This window comes from Hyalella azteca, unplaced genomic scaffold (genome assembly GCF_000764305.2).
Source record: "Hyalella azteca isolate HAZT.00-mixed unplaced genomic scaffold, Hazt_2.0.2 contig10264, whole genome shotgun sequence".
Classification (NCBI taxonomy): Eukaryota; Metazoa; Arthropoda; class Malacostraca; order Amphipoda; family Hyalellidae; genus Hyalella; species Hyalella azteca.
In genome coordinates, this window is record NW_025940310.1 from 65152 (window position 1) to 87986 (window position 22835).

A 22835-nucleotide genomic window follows, 5' to 3' on the forward strand; every position below is an offset into this window, starting at 1 on the left:
TTGTGACGTTTCATCGTTGCTGACGCGTAGTGAAGTGTTTTGAGAGTCATGTGAAGGCAACAGAACTTACGTAACGCATACGTTTTTTTTATAGTTTTTCATTTCTCGATGCATCCTTAATGTGTCGGAATATATCGCATTTACCCTAATTGTTACATTGTTCTCAATGTTCTGGCTCTGCTACTGATTGGACAATATAACCTCGGCAAATAATGAGCAATAAAATCACAAATAGCTCTTGCTTACTTGTTTAGGTTCTGGTCCTATATGACACTTTTTTTAATTATACCCATTTTAAATAATGTTTATTATATTATTAACGTATCAGTAATTTTTGCATCATATTTATTTACCTATCTATGAAATTCAATATCTGTCTAATTTGTTTATGTATCAAATTTTGAAGTTTAAATGCTCATTCATACTCAAATTTTTGGGATTGAAATTCTGAAAGCATCACTGCTATTAAATTTTAATGCACCACATGGCACATGCCTAAGCACTCAATGATTCATATAATACAATAATTACTACTTCCAGGTTCCAACATTTTCTAAAAGACTCAAGACATTCATAAACTTGTATTGGAAGACAAAATCATTCAGAATCTGAAGGTTTGTTATTAGACAATATTGACAAAATAGAGCAAAAACATGAAAAAAATTTATATCTGGATGCTGCATCCAGATATATATTTTTTTCATTTTTTTTCCACACATATTTTTGATATCTTTTACAGATGAACAAATTTGTATGAGGTTAAATCAACCTATAATTTTGTCAAAATTTCATAGATTTAATTTGTTTTAAAAAGGTTCAATGACATCTGCTATGGAAACTCCTCAAGACATACTACATGGACTGACATAAGATAAAGGAACATCCTTGAAATAAAAGTCAGGAAATTAATAAAATTAGTTCAAGTTCAAAATGGAATATATTCAAGGCTTCAAGCACCTGCATACGAGAAGAGTGTGGATTTGTCGTAGCGGTTGAGGCGCACGCCTCAGTGGAATCAGCCAAGACTGAGCCGCTTGGTCCAACCATAGAGCCGCTTGTCTCCTCCATCGTTCTCACGCTTGAAGATCTGAAATATAATACTGCAATCAGAATCAGGTAATGCTGTTTCGTAACAGACTAGCTCACTAGCAGACAGACCGAGGTTTATCTGGGAAAACAAATTTTAGGCATTGAAAAATCCCATTTACACGAAGCCCGCTATCCCAATTCCAGAGTATAATTTTTTATTTAAAGTACGTTAATTATACAAGGTGCTGACCACTGAGGTCTCGTTCTGTCCCATGCTTGGTATGACGCATTTGTCTTAACAATGAAATTGAAATTAGGACAAAATTGATAGTTTTTAATCGTAAATAATATGTAAAAGTAATAAATTCGAGAAATTGTATACATTTATAAATATATCATTCCTTCTCTCCTAACTGCCGCATGACTAGAACAATAAAAATAAAATTTGAAATGCCAAAAATATAAAACCCGATCCAACAAATGTTTCTGAAACACATACGTTTCAGGAATTTCCAATGTACTCCTATTTACTTACGGTGTCAGTGCTTTCAACTTTTCAAGTAAGTAAATACAAAATCAAATAAACTTAAGCAAATGTATCGTAGGTAGCTAGTTTTTCTTTGTATCGATGGGCGGTGGCATCTGGTAGTCTGCTAACTGTGGTAGTGGTAGTGGTAGGTAGAATCTTAGTCTTAGAGTGCAAGTAGCAGATGCCAGAGCAAACTTCCTTCACTTCAGTCACAAAATTGGCTGGGCATGAAACTTCGTAGTTTCCCTGGTGCAACTCTAACGTAGTGCCTTAGTCACTCCGCGCTGTTTAGTTGGCGCTTCATCAAAGTTGCAGGAAACAATTATCACGATGGCAAACATTTTGATATTCTGAAAATCTGACTAAAAAATTCCCTACAAATATTTTAGAACTAAAATGGTTTAAAATTCGAACGATACAACGTAAGGACTAACAAGCAGAATTAAGTAGTGTTGTTGCTTTCGATTCCAGATTACAGCTAGACGTCTAAACCTCTTAGGTGTAAACGTGTAATCATTCACAGCAGAGCATAGTCTTGCATTGAATCTTGTTATAAAACATTCTCAATATAATTCTGTCAAATATTTACGTTCTGTATTAGAATGAGATAAGAAGCTATGACATAGTATTATGGGAATACTCACATTTTTTATAACTAAGTCTTATTTACTTCCAGCTGTCGTACAAAGTACAAACAAAAGTGCGAGTCGAGAGTCGTCACTGCACAACCACACGCTGTAACCCAATGAATGCAACTGAAAGCATGATGCATTGCCGCTAGATCCAGATCGGCCGGCTCTTGATGCTTTAACGTTAGTTCATATCTGACAGCTGCCTCCTTGCTCCTCCTTCCTGCGTGGTTTCCCTACAGCTACACGTTACCCCAATTCCCAAAAAAACCCTATCGAGTATCGAAGGTGCAGCTTGCAGTGATTCTTCATGAAATCTGTGAATGTGATAGAGTGAGTGTTACGTTAGCTCAACATACGCCACCTTAACTCTTTACAGGACGTAAATTTGCAGAATTTAAGTACCAATGTGTTGTAGGGAGTAGGGGCACGGCATTTTAGCGAGCTGTGGACGAGCTGTGAGATTTCCAAATCACTCAAATTACGGGGCTTGCGAGCCGCGAGATTTCATAGTCACAAAAAATTGTGGTTTTTGAGCCGCGAAATTTCACAAAAAAGTAGGAGATTTCCTTTCCTGTGAATGCATATCAATTATCAACAAGTGTTTAAATTTTGAAACAACTTTCCATCATTTAAATCTCAGTATGGATCAAATCTACTTATTGTGAAATCAAATTTGACATTGCTGAAGCAAGGTGTGGGATACCATCTCATCATAGGTATGTTCACAACTTCACATCACAGCACAGATGCCCGATGTGCCATATGCCATGAAAAATCTTCGGTTTATTGTGTCATTTTGTGTGGTTTGAAAAACTTTGCTGGTATTGGTGAAATCATGAAAATTTTCTGCAAAAGTTGACATAACTTTTAAGAACATACTAATTGCTAAAATTTGTCAGATATGGATGAACATCTAGTAAATATAATCAAGTAAGCTGTGCTGACCCAGTATCAGATTTGCAACCATGGGCAATATCAGAACCAAGGTAGTTTCTGAAGGGCTCAGTGTATCAATTGTCACTGTGGTGGAAGGTGTAACGTGGTAGGCTTTTTGATCCATTTTCTTATATGAACATGACAATATATTATCTATATAGAATTCCAAACTGCCCTGGGGTAACACAGGACACCCATAAAAATGCACTTACAGTAGAACCTTGGTTAGCAAAGGCTCCACTAAAAAAATTGACTAACGACAAAGAATTTTCATTACATTTACCTCACTTGGCAAAAAAATTTCACTTGACAAAAAATTAATGCATTATCAGTCACCGCAAAATTGTGCATAGAATGAAAAGTAGTTAATCTAAATTATGATTTATTTCTCTAAAAAATGATACTTGTCACTAAAATATTACTTTCTGTTTCAGGTATGTTTTTTATGATCTTTTCTTTTTATAATGAATTCGCTTGATCCAATTAAAATAGTGTGAAATTACAAGCCATCCTGTAAGCTTACAGATACAGAAGAAATGCTACTTGGCTGCTGATATAAAGCTTGCAGTGGATAAGGTCATTGTAAATGTACAATGGCATGTCCATGGATGGTTATGTCATATCAAAAATATGGTAATGTATGGATATGGTAATATCATATCAATAAAGGAAAGACAAGCACAAATCACAGAAAATATCATTTATTCTACATCTACACCATCTACAAAGGAAGAGGAAAACTTTGGAGTACTGTTACTCTGTTAGTAATGGAAGAGTACACTTTGCATGCTTCAAACTTTTTAAAATTATGTTTTATTTCAAGTGTCATGAATTACCCCATTTCTAGGGGTAATTTGAAATGCTTTTTTTTTGCATCTGGCACCTTACAAATAGCATATGGAATTTTTTTCAGAGATTCCATAAGATATCGCTTGCAAAGATAGAAAAAGATAGAAAAAGAAAAAAAAGTGAGCTCACTTTTTTACAACACTTCTCTTTAACTTCACTTCTTGTTTGTTTGTTTGTTTGTCTGTCTGTCTGTCTGTCTGCTACAAATCTTGTAATCAAAATTTAACACACTTCTACTTATCCTATCGATCTGAAATTTTGCACACTTGTGTAAAGTTGGAGACAATGCATGAATCAAATGTCAAAATTAATGATTTTAAAAATTAAATTTTTTTTCAATATTAAAAAAATTGAAAAAATAATTTTGTCAGCTACAAATCTTATAACTGATATTTGACACACTTTTACCTGTCTAATTGATCTGAAATTTTGCACACTTGTGCGAAGTCGGAAGCAGTGCATGAATCAATTAATAGAATAAATAATTTTGAAAAAAAGTATATATTAAAAAAATTATATATTGAAAAATTTAAAAATTAATTTTTTTAACATTTGAAAATTAAATGAGAAATTCATTGTACATCTGTAAGATTGGAGACACTGGATTCTTTTGAAGTGTTGCCTTTAAAAAGTAATTTTTAAATATATATTTTTTAATCTGTGGAGAAAACTATGTTAGATGCAAAACGTCTGAGTTGTAGCTTAGAAACCCATGGCATACTTATACCTTGTGATAGGTTTAGAATTTTTTAGTTATTCATGGTATAGATCAGTGGTTCCCAAAATGGGCGATATCGCCCCCCTAGGGGCGGTGGAAAGATTTTGGGGGCGATAAGGAAGAAGAGGTCGGTAGGGGGGCGATATGGGGGGCGGCTGTCCAAAGTCAATGTCAGAAGTTCGAACGTTTGTTAGACGATTTGTACACAACACGTGCAGCACATGACTCCCAGCGATGGTTTTTTCTGTTTTTTTTTTTTAACCTAGCTCTCCTGGGTTTACGTCTCGGACAAATTAACGGCCGGACTCGAGGCCGGTCTCGCAGCCAATTTTCAAATTCAATGATCAAGGAATATCTCTCAAACTAATGAACTTAACTCGATGATACTTGGTACACGTATTCATTAGGACCTAACGGTAATGTTTTGCTCGGGAAAATTGTTTGAATTTCGCCATCGTTCGTTTTTGCCATAGTTATATGCCAATACGGGCCGAAATTCACAGCAATCAAGTAATTTCTTCCAAACTACTGAGCAGATTCGAACAAAATTCTGAATTTACAGTCCTAACTAAAAATTTTTCGATTGTGCCTTCGTTCGCGAGTTTTTTCTCATTTCACCTTCATTCGTGATTTAAACAGCAATTCGTGCTTAAATTCGCAGTAATCAAGAATTTTTTTCCAAACTACTGAACAGATTATTATTAACTCGCAAACGAAAGCAAAATGGAAAAATTGTCACAAGCTAAACATCACTGTTGAGAGGTTATGTATTTTTATACAAAGTTTCGTTCAAATCTGTTCTGTATTTTGGAAGAAATTTTTTGATCGCCTCGAATTTAAGCGACAAATTACCCGGCGATACGGGCCGAATATAAGGAAGTGTGAAATCAAGAATGACGGTGAAATGAAAAAAACTCGCAAACGAAGGTAAATCGAAAAAAAATTATAATCTTAAAAATCACCGCTTGGTAGTTAGGAATATATATTCAAAATTTTGTTCAAATCTGTTCAATAGTTTGAACAAATTCTTTGATCAATGCGAATTTTGGCCTGTTTCACAATATATGCGCAACTCACGAATGAAGGTGAAATTTAAAAAAATTTACTAGCTAAATATCACCGTTAGGTTCTGATGAATGCGTGTTCCAAGTTTCATAGAGCTGCGTTCATTTGTTTGGGAGATATTTGCTTGATAATTGAATTTGGAGATTGGTCGTGAGACCGGCCACGAGTCTGGCCATAAATTTGCCCGCGACGTCCTTGGCTTCTAGTGCTGAAACAGTTAAAACAGCTGAAAAACATATTGGTTCACTAAATGGGGATCTATTTGTGAAATACACATTTGTGTTTAACCTTCATCTCTTAAAATTTCAGCGTACTAAATTTCAAGAGAGTGGCGTATGTCTGTGGGGGGCGCTAGAAATTCACTAGGGGGCCAAAGGGGGCGCCAGCCTGAAAAAGTTTGGGAACCACTGGTATAGATGCTACATGCTTGTTAGTGATTTCAATCCTGTCTAACCCCATCTGACTATAGGTGTACTGGCTAGCTTAATTATTAATCTAACTTCAATTAATACCAACTTAAACTTGATCATTACAAACAAAGGGCCTGGGAAATTTTCAAAAAATCTGATAAATAAAAGAAAAAAATTAATCTAACAAGAGACAGCTAAACAATTCTATAACAAATCTGAGGTACTACACAATTGAAACAGTTTGTCTACTTTTGATCCTCCCTTTCCTCTATAGTCAGTCACCTGGCAGAGCGCTGTATCTAAGGAAATCTTTTCACCTTGGGTGAAAAAGTTTTTTATAAGTGAACTTCCATTCTTAGAATTCCACACTGGTCTGCATGATACTGTGTGTGAAATGTTCAAAGATCATATGGTATTACAGTATCATATCTCAGTCATGTTAGCACTGAAGAAAAGGCCTGGTGCGCCCTGTCACTAATTCTTGTCCTTTTCATGGAAAGTTATCTTCTTACTTTGAATAATTTTAAAGTATATTGATTAAAGTTGAAATTTCCATAGGCTTGTACTCCATCTTAAGGAAATGGAAACAAATTTCATTTTCTTACATCTCTAGTCAAAATAGTAACTTGCATTTGACACTTCCAGGCAATGAAATAGCTGATCAGGAGGCAAACCATGTGCACAGACACAGAGCAGACAGATCTTTTCATTCAACCTTGTGCTCTGAAGAATTAATATGCCAGTTGAAACAATCATCTGTCATTCAATAGAGGCTCAGGCCATTGTAGGGATAAATGATAATAACTGTAAAGTGGCATTGACAAATCAGAAAATTTCTGTATGCAGCCCTGTGAGTAAGTAGGCAAACAAAGCATCATGGATATCAGCATTATTGCATAGATATTAAACAAATTTAAGCGTGATCAGAAAATTAAAAATGAAATTGTTTCTAAAAAAAATCTTGTTTGCCACAATGGCTTTATTTTGCATAGTGGAAATGCAGATTAGAGACTTTTGTTGACCATCCGTGTGAGTGGATAGGTACTTGTGTGTGAAACATCTACTCTTCCAGCCTTGACAGAATTTTCTGGATCTTGAGTCAATATTTTTGAGCAGTGAATCTCTTTCCTAAAATGTGGAAAGCAATTTGTAGCTACAAAATCATTTGTCAAACCACAATTTTGTTTGTCAAGCCATGCTCACATATTATGCTACATCTCTACTATTACCTTGGGAATGAAGTTGCAACAATAACATTCTTCCTCACTTAAGAGCCAATTTCCTCACTTTAGGGTCAAAGAAACATTGCAGCTATAATACAGTCTGACATAATTGCACCTTCACACTGTAACAAAAATTCAGTTTCACAAAGATAATATGTTCAAGAGGCTATCAATATGGATAATGCAACAAACAGCATTTTCAAATATGGCAATATAATGAAAAACAATCAATTACAATGCACAATTAATAAAAAATGTTTGCTGTGATATGACACCTCAACTATAACAAAATATATAGTTATATGAGAATATTTGATCGAAACAGACTTGAGATTAGCAATATTGTTACCTACTCTCAAGTTCAATAGGTCTTGTGAACACTTGTTTCAGTTTCTTTTTAATTTCTCTTCAATTTAATACAAATCCTATATAAGTATGTTGCCTATGAAAATTTATTCTATGTGAAATTAATTCTAAAATTTACTTGAATCTTGTAATACCATTTACAAAAGTCTCTACTCTATAATCACTATAATAAGCAAACTTAGATTGCTTTTTATGTTGCTCAATATATGTTCAGTTCTTATGTTCTTATCAAACTAATCTCAATAAGAGAACCCACTCAACATTGGAGGAAGCAGTGTAAATAGTTAGTCTGGTAATATAGAAAATATTTATTGTTGGCACTTTATTGGAGGTACAGAATATCCTGGTTGCATTAAAATAGAAACGAGTGATCTGTAAGCTGATAACATGATAGAAATCCAGCTAATTAGGGCCATCATATAAATTTAAAAAATTGAATTTATCATATAAAAATGTAATAATTCTTTGGAGTACCACAAAGAGAAATGTATTTTACTTTGATACTCAACTGATGTTTTTACCACTAAGGTTCTTGTATTTGATTGTGTGCAGCCACAACTTGCCTTGATTACAGATCTAATATTTTATATTGAAAGTTTGTTCATGAAACATACAAAACCTAATGGATATTCTAATGCATGATATGAAAAAGTGTAGTGTTGTGATGCACAAACTGCCTGATGATGCAGTCAAGAGGCAGTCTGGACTGAACCTTCATCAAGTACCTGTTGCTGTGTGCAAAGTTGAGTCTCAAGGTAAGCTGCACATTTAAAGATGCCTCAATTATTTATGATAATGTTTTGAATACTAAATAATATGATGATGGTTCAGCTTTCAGTTACATTAGTGTGAATGTCACTCTGAATTGAGCATACTGCGGATAATTTATAGGCTCCATATAATGGATATATATTTTATAGAGGATATACAAATATCTTTATCATATATTATCTTTAACATTTTATTATGTTCTATATATCTCTCCCAATAATTTTATCATGTAATATAATTCAAATTATTAACAGCCACAGACGCCAGTGGCTCATTTATGCTACCAGATATGGTTGCAGCTAACATCAAGCTTGAGCCTGTGGATAAAGAGGAGGCTTTATCTGTGAAGGATGAACCTGTTGATGTTGATGAATATCAGGTAAAATTGGCCTATTAATTTCCCCCATTGATTTAATTCAATTGCAGTTGAAGAAGTTCCAAAGCTTGATAAGCTGCACTCCTGTAGTGTAAAATATTTAGGCCAAACTATATATTTACATTCAGAAGAGTACAATCATATGTGTAATATTATTCTTGCAATTATCTTACTTGAATATATGAGATGATAATGCATTCTAATATTATTGGGTTATGTTTTAATTTATTGATGAAGTCTCTGTTCATGATTGTTTCATTTGGCCAGCAAACTCCACCTTCCTCATCTGGTGTGCCATGCAAGGAGGAAGCTCAAGTTGAGGCTCGGGACGCCCACCAACGTTCCTCACAGGACGCTGCTGCTGTGTCTGAGGAACAGGTTGGTGGTTTGGTAGTTAGAATAATTTGATCAGTCTAAATTGAAGTGATAATCTGTCAATGTTATATATGGAAAATAGATTATTCCATGTTATTTTGAGTAACTGTTAAATGAAAATGTCTAAAATTGTAGAAATGTGTTAGAAATAGAACTTCAGATAATTATTAATTGGTTAATAATTATTTTTCTTATGCTGATGGTTGTAAATAAATTAGAAATTTTGCCAGTGGTTTATCAGAGATTGCTTGCCTCTTTATCTTTTTCTCAAGTCCCATCATTACTTGGAAATAGTTTTCTGCAATTAAAATTTTATGAAGTATCTATTTTCTTCCTTGGAAGATCCTAGTTATGTTGAAACACTAGAGTTTGTGAAAAAAACTAGAGTTCTATAGTCAAGGAAAAAATCCTACATTTATTCCAACATCTAAAATCTCCATGTATGTATAAAAGATTATATGTCTGAAGTCAACCCATGGAACTTAGCATCTGTACAAAAATTAAGAAATACCTAGGCTTCTGCTGTGGAGATGTTACACAATGCTTGGAACTATTCTGGGTCTGCTTTGTTACCAGATCGAAATCAGCTTTTGATCTGAATCTCTTTTCTGATTATTAAGAGGCATGAGTGTATGGCATGGGTTATCTGGAGCTTGCACAGTATGGACATATAACATTTGATTTATGTGCCTTTCAAGTAAGGTGGCAGCAGCTGTTGCAGGGTTGGATCCACATCAAAATTTTGTTAGTTTTTTTATACGTTATCTTAATCTGACTACCATTCTCACCAGAATCATGTATGAAAACTTGTGTGGTCATCTGAATAATGGCATATATTTCATGGAAGCTGAACTTGCACTGTAGAACTGAATTGTTGAGCCATGGCCATTATATGCAGTACTGGTGCGGCAGAACTGGAGACAAGAGCCAAGGCTTCATAATCATTCTGCTCAGTACTTGCACTACAGAACTTAAGCAGTGAGCCAAGGCTTCATAATGAGTCTGCTTGGTATATACTTGCCATTAAGGACTTTCTATCAAGCCAATTATTACCTGGTACCATGCAGGCCTGATGAGCTTAGAGTGCTGGATGCAGTTCAGTTCAGTTCAGTTCTCTCCGGGCCATAAGGCGCACAAGGCTTGGACGTCACTCCTCCACTGGGTCCGGTTTGCAGCTGCCTGCCGTGCTATGTTCCACGAGTTCCAGCCTGCTCGGTTTCTCTCCTCTTCCACCATTCGCCTCCAAGTTGTTTTTGGGCGTCCTCTCTTCCTCCTTCCTTCAGGTGCCCACCCGAGAGCCACAGCACAGTCGCTTGCTCTGTCCTTCCTCAAAACATGTCCCACCCAGTTCCACCTTCGTCTCCTCACCACATCACTGATTTTCTCCACTTCTGACATATCAAGAACCGACTTGTTTGAGATGTGTTGCTGCCATCGGATCTTGCAAATCTTCTGTAAGCATTTGGTCTGAAAGATATCTAGTTTCCTCTCTTCTCCCTTGGCTAGTTTCCAGGTCTCACATCCGTATAACAAAACTGAAAGAACCAGGCTCTTGAACAGGGAGCAGACTGCTGGATGCAGTCCGCAGGCTAATACTAAGTGTTGCTGTTGTATATCGGCAAATATGAGGATATTATAATTTTGATTATGATTGATAATAATCAGTGAAACATCTTGAAAATCAGCAAAATATATTTTATTACAGTAGTGTAGGTCCACCTTTAGTGGCAATTACAGCCCCTATTCTCCAAGGTATTGATTCATACCTATTTCTAATTACTGATATGTGACAAGCCTGTGAATGAGCACCAACAATTTGGCTTCTTCAAAAGTTGGAATGGCTTGCAGTTTTTATTAGGTTACAGACACAAGAATTTTCTAAAAATATCTATAAATAATAAAATATCAATTAGCAGCAATAATAAACATTAAATCATTGAAATATGACTGTTTTTGTTCATAAGATTTTCAAATATTATAATTTCAAAATGTCGGGTATTTTCCTTATTTTGTCCAACATCTCTGAGTTTTGCTCTATCCGTGACACACCGCATGACTATACACACTATACACCTGCAACACTCTATACACAGCATGACTACCATGTTCACACTATACACCTGCAACACTCAATACACAGCATGACTACCATGTTCACACTATATACTGGCAACACTCAATACACAGCATGACTATACCATGTTCACACTATACACCTGTAACACTCGATACACAGCATAACTATCATGTTCAGACTATACACCTGCAACACTCAATACACAGCATGACTATACCATGTTCACACTATACACCTGTAACACTCGATACACAGCATAACTACCATGTTCAGACTATATACTGGCAACACTCAATACACAGCATGACTATACCATGTTCACACTATACACCTGCAACACTCAATACCCAGCATGACTACCATGTTCACACTATACACCTGCAACACTCAATACACAGTATGACTATATCATGTTCACACTATACACCTGTAACACTCGATACACAGCATGACTACCATGTTCAGACTATACACCTGCAACACTCAATACATAGCATGACTACCATGTTCACACTATACAATTGTAACACTCCATACCTGCCACACCCCATACCAGCCATACCTATGCAAGTAAAAACATAACCAGGCATGTTAAGTTATTGGTATTTGAAAGAAAATTTGGCATGGCCAATAAATACAAATATATAAGGATATAATAACTGTGAAGTTAAGTCTAATATATCAACGAAGCAACATGCAATAGCATTGTTAGTGAGCATAGGTGGGTGATGGCTCACAATGTCATTTGTGAGCTGTGAAATGCAAAACTAACACCAAGAATTAAAAAACAAGACTTGTTGACAGGCAATGGTTGTAACTTGTCATGCAAAGACAGTAAATCGATTATCGTACTAAAACTTTGGAATGCACAATAATAGAAGAAATTAGTAACTGATGATTTCATTTAGATGTTTAGAAACAGGTGAATGCATAGAAACAGTTGATGCAAAACTGTATTGGTTAAGCACTTGAGCAATTAATTTTGAAAGTTATTTCAAAGCAATGATGCTCGGAGAATTTAAAAAGCAATACAAGAACCATGTAACCGTTTATTCAAAGAAGTTTTGTACTCTATCTGAACTGATCTTAATGATATTTGGTCGTGATCAAATATCATGTGAACAATGAATGAAGCTGCTGGAGGTAAAAAAACTGATATGGACCTGAAAAGTTGCCAGGAAGAGCTTCAGTCACGAAATAGTATTGTGAAATGAAGCTTGCCAAATACTGAATATCCTGAGGACACATTACTCTATAGCATATTTTTTGACAGTGTTGTAACTTCTTCATCATGTTTCTTCATAAGGATATTGAACAGAAAAATGCATTAAGCATGGAAATTCTACTTCCTCTATTGTTGTAAAAATAAATGCCAGTTAAATTTTTTTCTAATTCTCAGTTTGTTACAATACAGCTTAAATGGAGTGCAACATGTGTCTCAAATTAGTTTTCCTAATGCTTGAATATATAGTTGACCAAAAATGAGATATGAGTGCTTCTGAAACTTATTTCGTGATTCAAAAAAATAAAAATCTAATGAATTGATCACCACTTTGAATGAGCTAATCAGGGGACTGCAGTTGTCGATCTCACTCATTGTAACCACAATTGTGGGTTTATGCTGAATAATTCTGAGATTTTAATTCATGAAAATTTTGTTGCCACTCAGTGCACGGGAAGAGGACAGCATGCACCTGCAGGAGCTCCAGAAGAGGGAGGTGGCTGGAGCGGTAGCTCTGAAGCATCTAGCTCGAAGCTGCCTGCCAAGAGGTCAATGTATTCTCTTGAAGACGTATCTGGCACACAAATGCGGCAAAATCTTATGGATGAGCATTCATCCTTGAAATGTGAAATTAATTTTAATAACAGTCAACATAAACATATTTGGCATAGGCATCCTGGGAAACTCTTTCACTGTTGGGCATGCATTTATTCTTGTGTATCTGAAAGCATGCTTAAGAGGCATGTTCTTTTGAAGCATAGAACTAATAAACCTCTAAGCTGTTCAGAATGTGAATACTATTGTGCACTGAAAAGCCATCTGGACACCTCAAAGAGCAAGAGTGATAACATAGAGGAGATATGGGAGCAGCAGAGAAATGCCTACACAAAGGCGGCAGAGGAGGTGCTTGAGTACAAGAAAGGGGTGAACAAACCATGGACCAGCAGCAATACCTGGAGGCTGATTGATGAGAGAAGAACTGCCAAGACACTGGTTGAAAGTACCCGATCAGAAAGAATCAAAAACAAAATGAGAGAAGAGTACAGAGAAAAGGACAGGGAAGTGCAGAGGAGCATGAGAGAAGACAAAAGAAGGTGGATGTTGGAAGAAGCAGAGAGAGGAGAAAACGGATGGCAAAAAGAATTGTACAGTATCGTGAAGCGGCTGACAGGACAGAGTACCATCACCAGACCAACTGTTGCAGTAAAGAGTGTTCATGGGGAGCTGCTGAAGAGCAAGGAGGCCAGAATGGCGAGACAGAAGGAACATTTCCAGGAATTTCTCAACAGAGAAGCACCAGAGGTACCACCACAGGAGAAAGGGGAGGAAGGACAGGAGCTAAAATCCCAGTTGAGGCACCAGATGTAGAGGGAATAAGGGCTGCACTGAAGACTATCAGGAATGGAGGTGACCCTTGGGCAGACCAAATTTCAGCCGAATTGCTTAAAGCTTGCAATGTGAGTATTCTTGTGCTACTAAAAGTAATCTGAAGAGACTTGTATTACAAAAACATTCTTTGGAGAGTCCATTTCTGTGTTCCAATTGTAAATATTCATGTGTCACTAGAGGTTGTCTAAAAATACATGAATCATACAAGCATTCACTGGAAAAACCTTTTTGCTGCTTGTAGTGGAAATATACTTGTGTCATGAAAAGAAACCTTACTCAACACATTCAGACCAAACATTCCAGAGAAAACTTCATTTCTGAAAGTTTGATGGTACCTCACTAAGTAAAGATGATTTGCTGAGAATTATTTGTTGTTTAATAGACCTAAATACACCATGACTTGTTACTAAGTTGTCAGAACTGCTGCACGCATTTCTAAGTGTGTTTCTAAGAGTGTTACATTCTGATCACTCTTGAGGTATAAGATAAGGTAGTTATAGGAACACTGATGTAAAATGAGGTTCTGGACAAACTTCCCTCAGGGGGTTTTCTGACATGTATCTTTGCTTATCAGTAATGCCTATGGGATTTTGCGTTCCTGGTAGACTTGTTCCTGAGTGCTTCACCGCAGAGCATGCAGTGTCTGACTGGGTCTCAGTTGTGGGGTAAAGTTTGTTATGTACCTAGGTAGGATTACCTTCATTTCTCACCTCTGTCCCTCTTGTGTGGGTGGCCAACATCTTGTGTAAGCGACCTCTTGTTCAAGTGTCATTGTTTATGTTGCTTTTCAACTGTCCTTTGTCCTTTGAGATGCCACCACTGCTTCTTTCATGCCAGCAAGCTGCTGGACATCTGAGACCTCCTGCCCTTCATGGGTTATGATTAATTTGAGACTTTAAATAATTGAAACCTACTGCCTTGCTTGCAACGTTACCTTTTGACTTCCGGTGCAAAATAGCTTGATAGTTGAAGCACTAGCAGGCCATTCTATTACTTATTTACTATGGATTAACTGTCATGTTCACTGCATGGCTAACAGTCTGCTAGAGAGCTCACGCTAAGTGTACCACAAATATTCTGTTGATTTATATGGATATAATACATCTGAATCCTTAATGTTGAACAAGGTTCACTTATGATCAAAACAGGCATTTAAAATTTATAAACACCCCTTAGATTTGTGCTATGGATAAATTGAGCTAACTCAACAAGTAGCATGAACCTCTATTGTCACTAATGTCACTGCAAGTTGCATGAACTGTAGAACTGTATTTTAACTATTGCAAGCCAGAGCTTTCATATCAGATGGCTATCGCTTCAGACGTATCATAATGAATTTAATATTGTTAGAATAAGTAGTTCTCTAGTGACTCGAATTGATATCTTGCTCTGTCTTTTCTCATGAATGTCATAATAATTTAATTAGACCTTCAAACTCATGATCATCAACCTTAGTATCTGTATTTAACTTTATTATCTTGAACTTGCTTACTTAGTTTAGAATTAATCAATTTCTTTGTTATATAATTATAAAAATATTTAGTCAGTAAATTTTGCCAATTCTCAAGCATGAATAACACTCGTGTAATTTTTGAATAATTAAAATCCAGTAAATGACCAAGATACTTTCATGTTTGGATCATACTGTCTGATATTGTGAACTTTGTTTAGAGTGCCCAGTGGGTAACCATTAGCCAGTCGTGCTTTGGCTTAGCACCATTTTCTGTTTGCCGCTGCAGAGTTAACAGCTAAGGGGGAAGCTACCAAGTCAACCTTTGTAATTGAAGTCAGATAATCGAGATCTAATATTGCCAACATTATAACTGAATCAACATTTGTATCACCTGTATTCTTTTGATATTGTTATCATATTTCTGTTCATGTTGTGTCTGTATTCGAAGGGCTACACCTATATGTACAGGTGTTGGTTGGCGCCATTATTCTTTGATCCATCAATAAACCTTCTGAACCTTCATATTCTTTACTCCTACAAATTTACACTAACTAATAAGGGAAGGGGGATGGAAGTTGTAAAATTCAAAATCTTCAACCACCATAAGAAAAACCACTTCTTCAGTGCAAATTGATAAGTCTTGATTTCTTTTAAATTAATCAGCTCAATAGATTTTTTTGTCAATGTAAAGATAGGTAAAACAGGATCAAGTACATGTTATTCTTATTTTTTGACTCTTAAACCAAACCCCGTCCTATTCAAGACATTTCTATTTGGTGGGAGATTGATGATAATGTCAAAATTTGTCTTTTAAAATATACCAGGGTTTGGAAACTTATGAATGTTTGGCAATAGAATGACTCACTAGAAAACATGACATTGGAAGACTAGTCAATGCAGTGCCAGCCACTCAAATGCTTTTCTCTAGAATGCTAATTTTATAGTTGATAAAACAACACCCTGGAATGCTATACTCACTGAAATGGCAGTCAATAACAAGCACGATACTAAATTGTTTATCACTATAGCCCCTAAAATGTCAGCCACCATGATGCATGGCAATTTATTGTCTGTAACTTGGATTCTTTTCTTCACAATGCTGGCAATGTGCATGCAATTCACAATGTTGACGCCATGAAACTAATGATCACTAAGATACTGGCCACCAGAATTCTTGCCAACCAAATACTGGGTAATATGGGTGGCAGGGTGACTCGGTGGCACAACTTCAGGCAGGGTGGCCCAGTTGTTGAATTTCAAGTACAAAAATTAGAGCAGAGAGATGCTGGTTTGATCCTAGTTCTGTGCACCAGTTTCTGGTCAGAACTGGAGGAGGAGACCCGGCGATTATGCAGAGCAAAATTGTAGCCGTGAGTTGCTTGTTTGAGACCTGCAGCAAGCAGTGAATGTTCTGCATTGTTGAGAATTGGTGACGGGCCTGCTGTCTAATAAACGCTTGAACCGCTATCCATCTATCCATCTAATAACAAAATTTATTTTAAGTCACCGTCTCAATGCTGGCCTTCTGAATGCTCATTCTCATCATATTAGTTACTGGATTGCTGTTCACCAAAATGCTTGATGACACATATTAAACCTGGGATTCTGTGAGATGATGAATGATTTTAGAAATATCAAGTCTAATATGTTTGGAATGAATGGATAACAAATTTTTTGGAATATATCCACTTGTAGAATATATGACATTGTAGGACCCCTTAAACAATTATATTCATGACAAATCACTGATTTGAGCTGATATTGGCATAATTGAATCCATTCTAAAATATTTTTCACAAATTTTTATTGAAGAAATATGTAATAAGTTACTTAAATCTAATGAAAACATATTTTTATTTTATTTATAATTCTCTAGAGAAAATTAAAAAAATATTTATGCGTGGTAAATAAATTGAAAATAATGGTGTTCATTAACCACTCAATAAAACTTTGAATTAATTGGATACTAACCAATATAATGTACCGGCTGAATATGGCAAATAATTTCATCAAATTAAGCGTAATTAAAAAATGTGCACATTTTCACTCATGTGTATAACTACTGAGCACACATCTGACTTGAAACTTGGACCGTCTGAATAGTTGGTCAAACTTGACAGCTTGTGATGTGCTCTTAACCAGCATCATTAAATCTACAAAAGCACCTAGTTTGTATCCATATAAAAATGTCATTCATTTGTTCCTCTATGGAATCTGTCATCCGCTGCTGTAAAACTATGCTTAACCAACCATCGTCTGAGACATTACTGATAAATAATTGCTTTATGCCAGAGGAAACCAATGATTGAATGATTAATGACTAATACAGACTTGAGAATATGAAATGCTTTTTATGTTGCTACTGAAGCGAGTTCTAATGGATATTCTAATGCATGATATGAAAAAGTGCTGTGTAGTGATGCACAAACTACCTGACGATGCAGTCAAGAGGGGCTTGTGGTCAGGATTGAACCTTTCTCAAGTACCTGTTGCTGTTTGCAAAGTTGAGTCTCAAGTTAAGCTGTGCATTTAGAAGTTCATTAATTACCTAAAATTATATTCTGAAAGTTAAAATATGCCATTGTTGTCAAATAGGAGCTGTAAAGTACATAATCATAACTATATCACTCTGAATTTTCAGGATGCAGTGGATCATTTGTAAGCTCCACATACTTCTGTTACATATTTCATTAGAGCTGTGGTGGTGCAGTGATGAGAGACTCATTCTCTCGCACCCAGCTCCCAGGGTCGAATCCCAATGAGGACAAGTTCTTCCAGGAAGCTCAGCTCATGGTCAACTCAGCCATTCATCCAACTCTGGTTGATAAATGAGTGCCTGGCTTGTCCAGGGTGTTGTGTAATGCAAAAATGGTTCTGGTGGGTCAGCAAGCCAGTGATGGTCACAGATCTGTCACCACCCTCCCCAGTCACCACCCTCCCCAGTCACCACTACCAGGATGGACAATTACAACAACACAACAACATATTTCATTAGAAAGATATTTCTTTTACATTCATTTTCATGTTAATTCATATTACTTCTAGCCACTGAGGCTGGCAGCTCATCTCTACTTCCAAAAATGGAGGCAGTTAAAGTCAAGCTTGAGCCTGCATGTGAAGAGGAGGACATATCTGTGAATGATGAACCCAATGATATAGATGAAAATCAGGTAAAAACATAACTTGTAACTTTTCATCCTTAATCTGTTGAAACTGGCCAGTAATATTTTATGTAACATATTCCTTTCAAGTTCAGTTTAAGAAGTACCACAGCTTGAAAAATTTTGTTCAGGTTTTGGGTGAATTGCTTATGATATAACTCGATTGTATAGAATTGGTTTAAAAGTATTTTGCCTAACTGTATGTAACCATCATACATAATAATATAATTTTATTTGTAATATTGTTTTTACAATTATATTACATGTATGAGATAGAGCTGCTAACTAATATTATTCAGTATTTGTAACAATTGCAGTCCTTTTTCATGACTTTTTTTTTGCCAGCAACTCCACCTTCCTCATCTTGTGTGCCATGCAAGGAGGAAGCTCAAGTTGAGGCTCGGGACGCCCACCGACGTTCCTCACAGGACGCTGCTGCTGTGCCTGAGGAACAGGTTGGTGGTGTGAAGGTTTTAGCTTAATTGGCTAATAGTGTGGACCAGAAAACAAATTTTATTGAAATTTTCTTTCCTACAATGATGTATTTATGTGGATACCCTCCAAATAAGTCTCCTTCAAAAGATTTTAAATGAAAATCATTATAGAGTTGTTACAAAGATGCTAAATTTCAAAATGTGAATTTTAGTGTAATTTTGACCTTAATTTTTCATTTATGTACCCTAACCTAGATAAGCTAGGTGATATGGCTGAATAAATATCTATTATTCAATTGTAAATTAATAAAGAAGATTGGTCACAAGTTGATTGACTCCAAGATTTTTTTAGTATGCAGATCTGCTTGTGTGGCCATGACCTGACTTTAACTTCGCACTACATGACAGAAGAAAGTTGCATCAGTTGTGCTTCTGAAATATATCCATCTGGTTTGATGGGCCCTGAATAATTTTAAAAGAATAATTTTTGGTAAGAAATGAAGAGTTTCTCTCATTATTTCATGACATCTGAACTTGTGTTGTACAACAGAAGCTATGAGCTAAAATCACATTACCATTCTGCTCAGTAACTGCACGGCAAAATGGAAGCATTGAGCTAAAGCCACCTAACCAGTTGTATCATTCCTCATGCTTCAGAACTGAAGAGCCATATTTTTTTCATGCTTCAGAACTGAAGCAGTGAGCCAAGGCCACATAATCAGTCTACTCAGCACTTTCAAGTCTGAACTTTATATCAGCAATAATTGGAACTTTTTACAAAACCATTGCCTGATGTCATGCAGGCCTGACGAGCTTGTAGGTCTGAATATGGCTCATGGGCTGATGTTAAGTGTTGTTGTGTTCCATTATATAAAGGTTTATGACTTATATGATAAATGTCATGCTCTACTCCTGCCTCACACTACACCTACCATACTCAATAGCTGTCATGCAGCATATTTGTCACCCCCTATACCTGCCACCTCTTACACCTGCCATGTCCTATACTTGCCACACGTAACTGTCACACCCCAAACCCTCTATATATGCCACACCCAATACCTGTCGCATCCCATACCTGCCACACCTTATACCTGCATCACCCTATACCTGCATCACCCTATACCTGCATCACCCTATACCTGTATCACCCTATACCTGCATCACCCTATACCTGCATCACCCTATACCTGCATCACCCTATACCTGCATCACCCTATACCTGCATCACCCTATACCTGCATCACCCTATACCTGCATCACCCTATACCTGCATCACCCTATACCTGCATCACCCTATACCTGCATCATCCTATTCCTGCATCACCCTATACCCTTGACACCCTATACCCTCAACACCTATACCCTCAACACCTATACCCTCAACACCCTACACCCTCGACGCCCTATGCTTGCGACACCCTACACCCTCGACACCCTATACCCTCAACACTCTATGCCCTCGACACCCTACACCCTCGACACCCTACACCCTCAACACCCTACACCCTCAACACCCTACACCCTCAACACCCTACACCCTCAACACCCTACACCCTCAACACACTACCGTTGACACCTATACCCTTGATGCCCTATACTCTTGATGCCCTATACCCTCGATGCCCTATACCCTCAACACACTATACCTTAACACCCTATATCCTCAATACCCTACACTAGCAGTTCCTGTGTTAACTGAGGGTACATCAACTTATCATTCCATTTAACTTAGGAGTGGCAACTGAACTGCTGAACTACTGTTAGTGCCAGTAAAAGTATGACCATATATGTTAAGTCTATTTGCACATTAAAAGAACATGTGATGAAGCCAATTAGTACAAATATGTAATGCCCAGATACTTGGAAAAAATACCAAACATCAAGAAGCATTGGTTTCTCCTTTTAATTAGAGGAGGTATCTTTAACAATTTTTGGCCTTCACGAGTTCTCAATGTTGAATTGTCACTGAAATGATGGTTTTGCTGCAGCTCTAGGTACCGGCTCTGATGGTTCAGGTTCATTTCCAAACCAAAAACATGTGATGAAATGATTTATTTTGCGTCATTCCTTCAATTTCCTTTACTAAGTCAATGATAATGCTGCCAATTTTTGGTACTTTGTGTAAAATTGAGCTAATACATCAGTATGTTGCTAAATACATTTTCCTTGGCTTTATGATATTCTTACTGCTCACGATCCCCCAAATGGGGATTGGCATAAAGTACATATTTTTAGCTTTACTAACAGTATATATGAGACTTACCTTAGTATTTTTGGTAGAATATAGACTATTCTACCATCTACCATGATATAATGAATCAGAAATGTTGTTAAAGGGGAAAAATTTACATGTCAAAAATTGATAACTCTGTTACATCAAGAATAAGGTCATGTCTTTCAGAAAATTTCATATATACGATTTTTTACATAAAAAAATCCACGTTTAACTGATCTCAATTGATGTCTATAACCTATATGGATACTTTATTGAAGGATAACATGTTTCTGGTCAATAGTTCAGGAATGATGTGCACAAAAACAAACGATCCGCAATGGGGGACCATGGGCGCTAATGGGTTAAAAGCTTCAAAATGTTAATTCAATGCTGTGAAAAATATCTGTAATACAGGTATAACTAAATGGATTTTATATCCCCTATAGACCAGGAATTACCTATTTCAGGAATTATATATAGTCAAATGGGGTAAGACAGGATTGCAGCCTTCATGGGGTAAGAAAGGACCAGCCCATGGCGTGCATTCTAATTGCACTGAATTCAATTTGACAAACGAATATGTTAGAACAATCATTGCCTGTCATTTCAGTGTTTGTGGCAACCCTCTGCAAATAATGAATTTATGGCTAATTTTTAAAGAAAACCTTTATAAAGAAGGGTCACAAAATAGTTAACCCTGTTTGGGAAATAAGCTCTGTTTGATGACAAAAAATTTTTTGGCCAGGTTTGTGGATGTAGGCAGGTAACCTCAAGTAATAGGCAACTTTTTAGACATACTAGGCATTCCTACCTGCTACCATCACTGCCTGACATGTATTATAAAATGGGGTAAAAAAGGACCGGACATGGGGTAAGACGGGACCACTAAATGATCCTGTTTCATCCCACAAGTGGTCCTATCTTACCCCACAAATGGTCCTGTCTTACCCCACAAGTGGTCCTCTATTACCCTAAAGTTTATCAAAAATAGTTTTTAAATGAATATATTATTGTGTAGTACATGGTGTATTTTGGTCAAAATTTTTATCTTTTGCTCAAACTTCCTTATAAATTGTTAGCTTTTTCAATTAGAGAAATTTAGTGCACTATTTCAAATTGCATCAAAGGGATATAGAAAATAGGGATGTCTATTCCCATTAGTAAGCTGCAGAACTATGTGCAAGATTGGCTTAAGGAGAAATCACTGTGTGAAACATGAAAAATAATTATGATCACAACTCTGTGAGAGGGCATGAGCTATGTTTGAAGATGTGCACCACAAATGCAGTTAGCAAGAAAACACATGATGTCTGATACTTAAGTTATTATCCATTGGTTGTATTACCAATTTGATAAATTTTTCAGACAATGACACTAATGGAATATACATGAAGCATTTAGCAGTGCTCTACAATGAACCAAAGCCAACCCAATATTACTATGCTTAATAAAGTTTTCTTGCAACAAAAGCTTCAATGTGACTGATATTAGAGTTGACTTCCCACAACACAAAACAGTAACAAGTGGTTGTTTAATCAAATAATGTATTTCTAGATGGATAATATTGAATATGAGATTTGTACTTTTATTAAAAACCTTGTA

The 22835-nt window shown here is 36.3% G+C and overlaps 1 protein-coding gene across 2 annotated transcripts; it reads left to right on the forward strand.

Moving 5' to 3' along the window:
- The first annotated feature begins 8314 nt into the window (after nt 1-8314).
- On the forward strand, nt 8315-15940 carry LOC125178496. 2 transcript variants are annotated; one of them, XM_047882350.1, is made up of 4 exons: nt 8315-8512; nt 8783-8907; nt 9172-9282; nt 13026-15940. In XM_047882350.1, exons 1-4 carry the CDS (start codon nt 8380-8382, stop codon nt 13944-13946), a joined length of 1290 nt encoding a protein of 429 aa, XP_047738306.1. In that variant the 5' UTR covers nt 8315-8379; the 3' UTR covers nt 13947-15940. The 2 variants fall into 2 exon arrangements, with proteins under 2 accessions (XP_047738306.1, XP_047738307.1); XM_047882351.1 differs by lacking the exon at nt 13026-15940 and adding an exon at nt 10347-10408.
- Nucleotides 15941-22835: the final 6895 nt, after the last annotated feature.

Bases quoted from the DNA above. Each gene is read 5' to 3' on its own strand.
- LOC125178496 (XM_047882350.1), top strand. From the start codon at position 8,380: ATGGATATTCTAATGCATGATATGAAAAAGTGTAGTGTTGTGATGCAC. The intron at 8,513-8,782 runs GTAAGCTGCACA...AATTATTAACAG, and splicing joins GTGCAAAGTTGAGTCTCAAG to CCACAGACGCCAGTGGCTCA. The intron at 8,908-9,171 runs GTAAAATTGGCC...TCATTTGGCCAG, and splicing joins TTGATGTTGATGAATATCAG to CAAACTCCACCTTCCTCATC.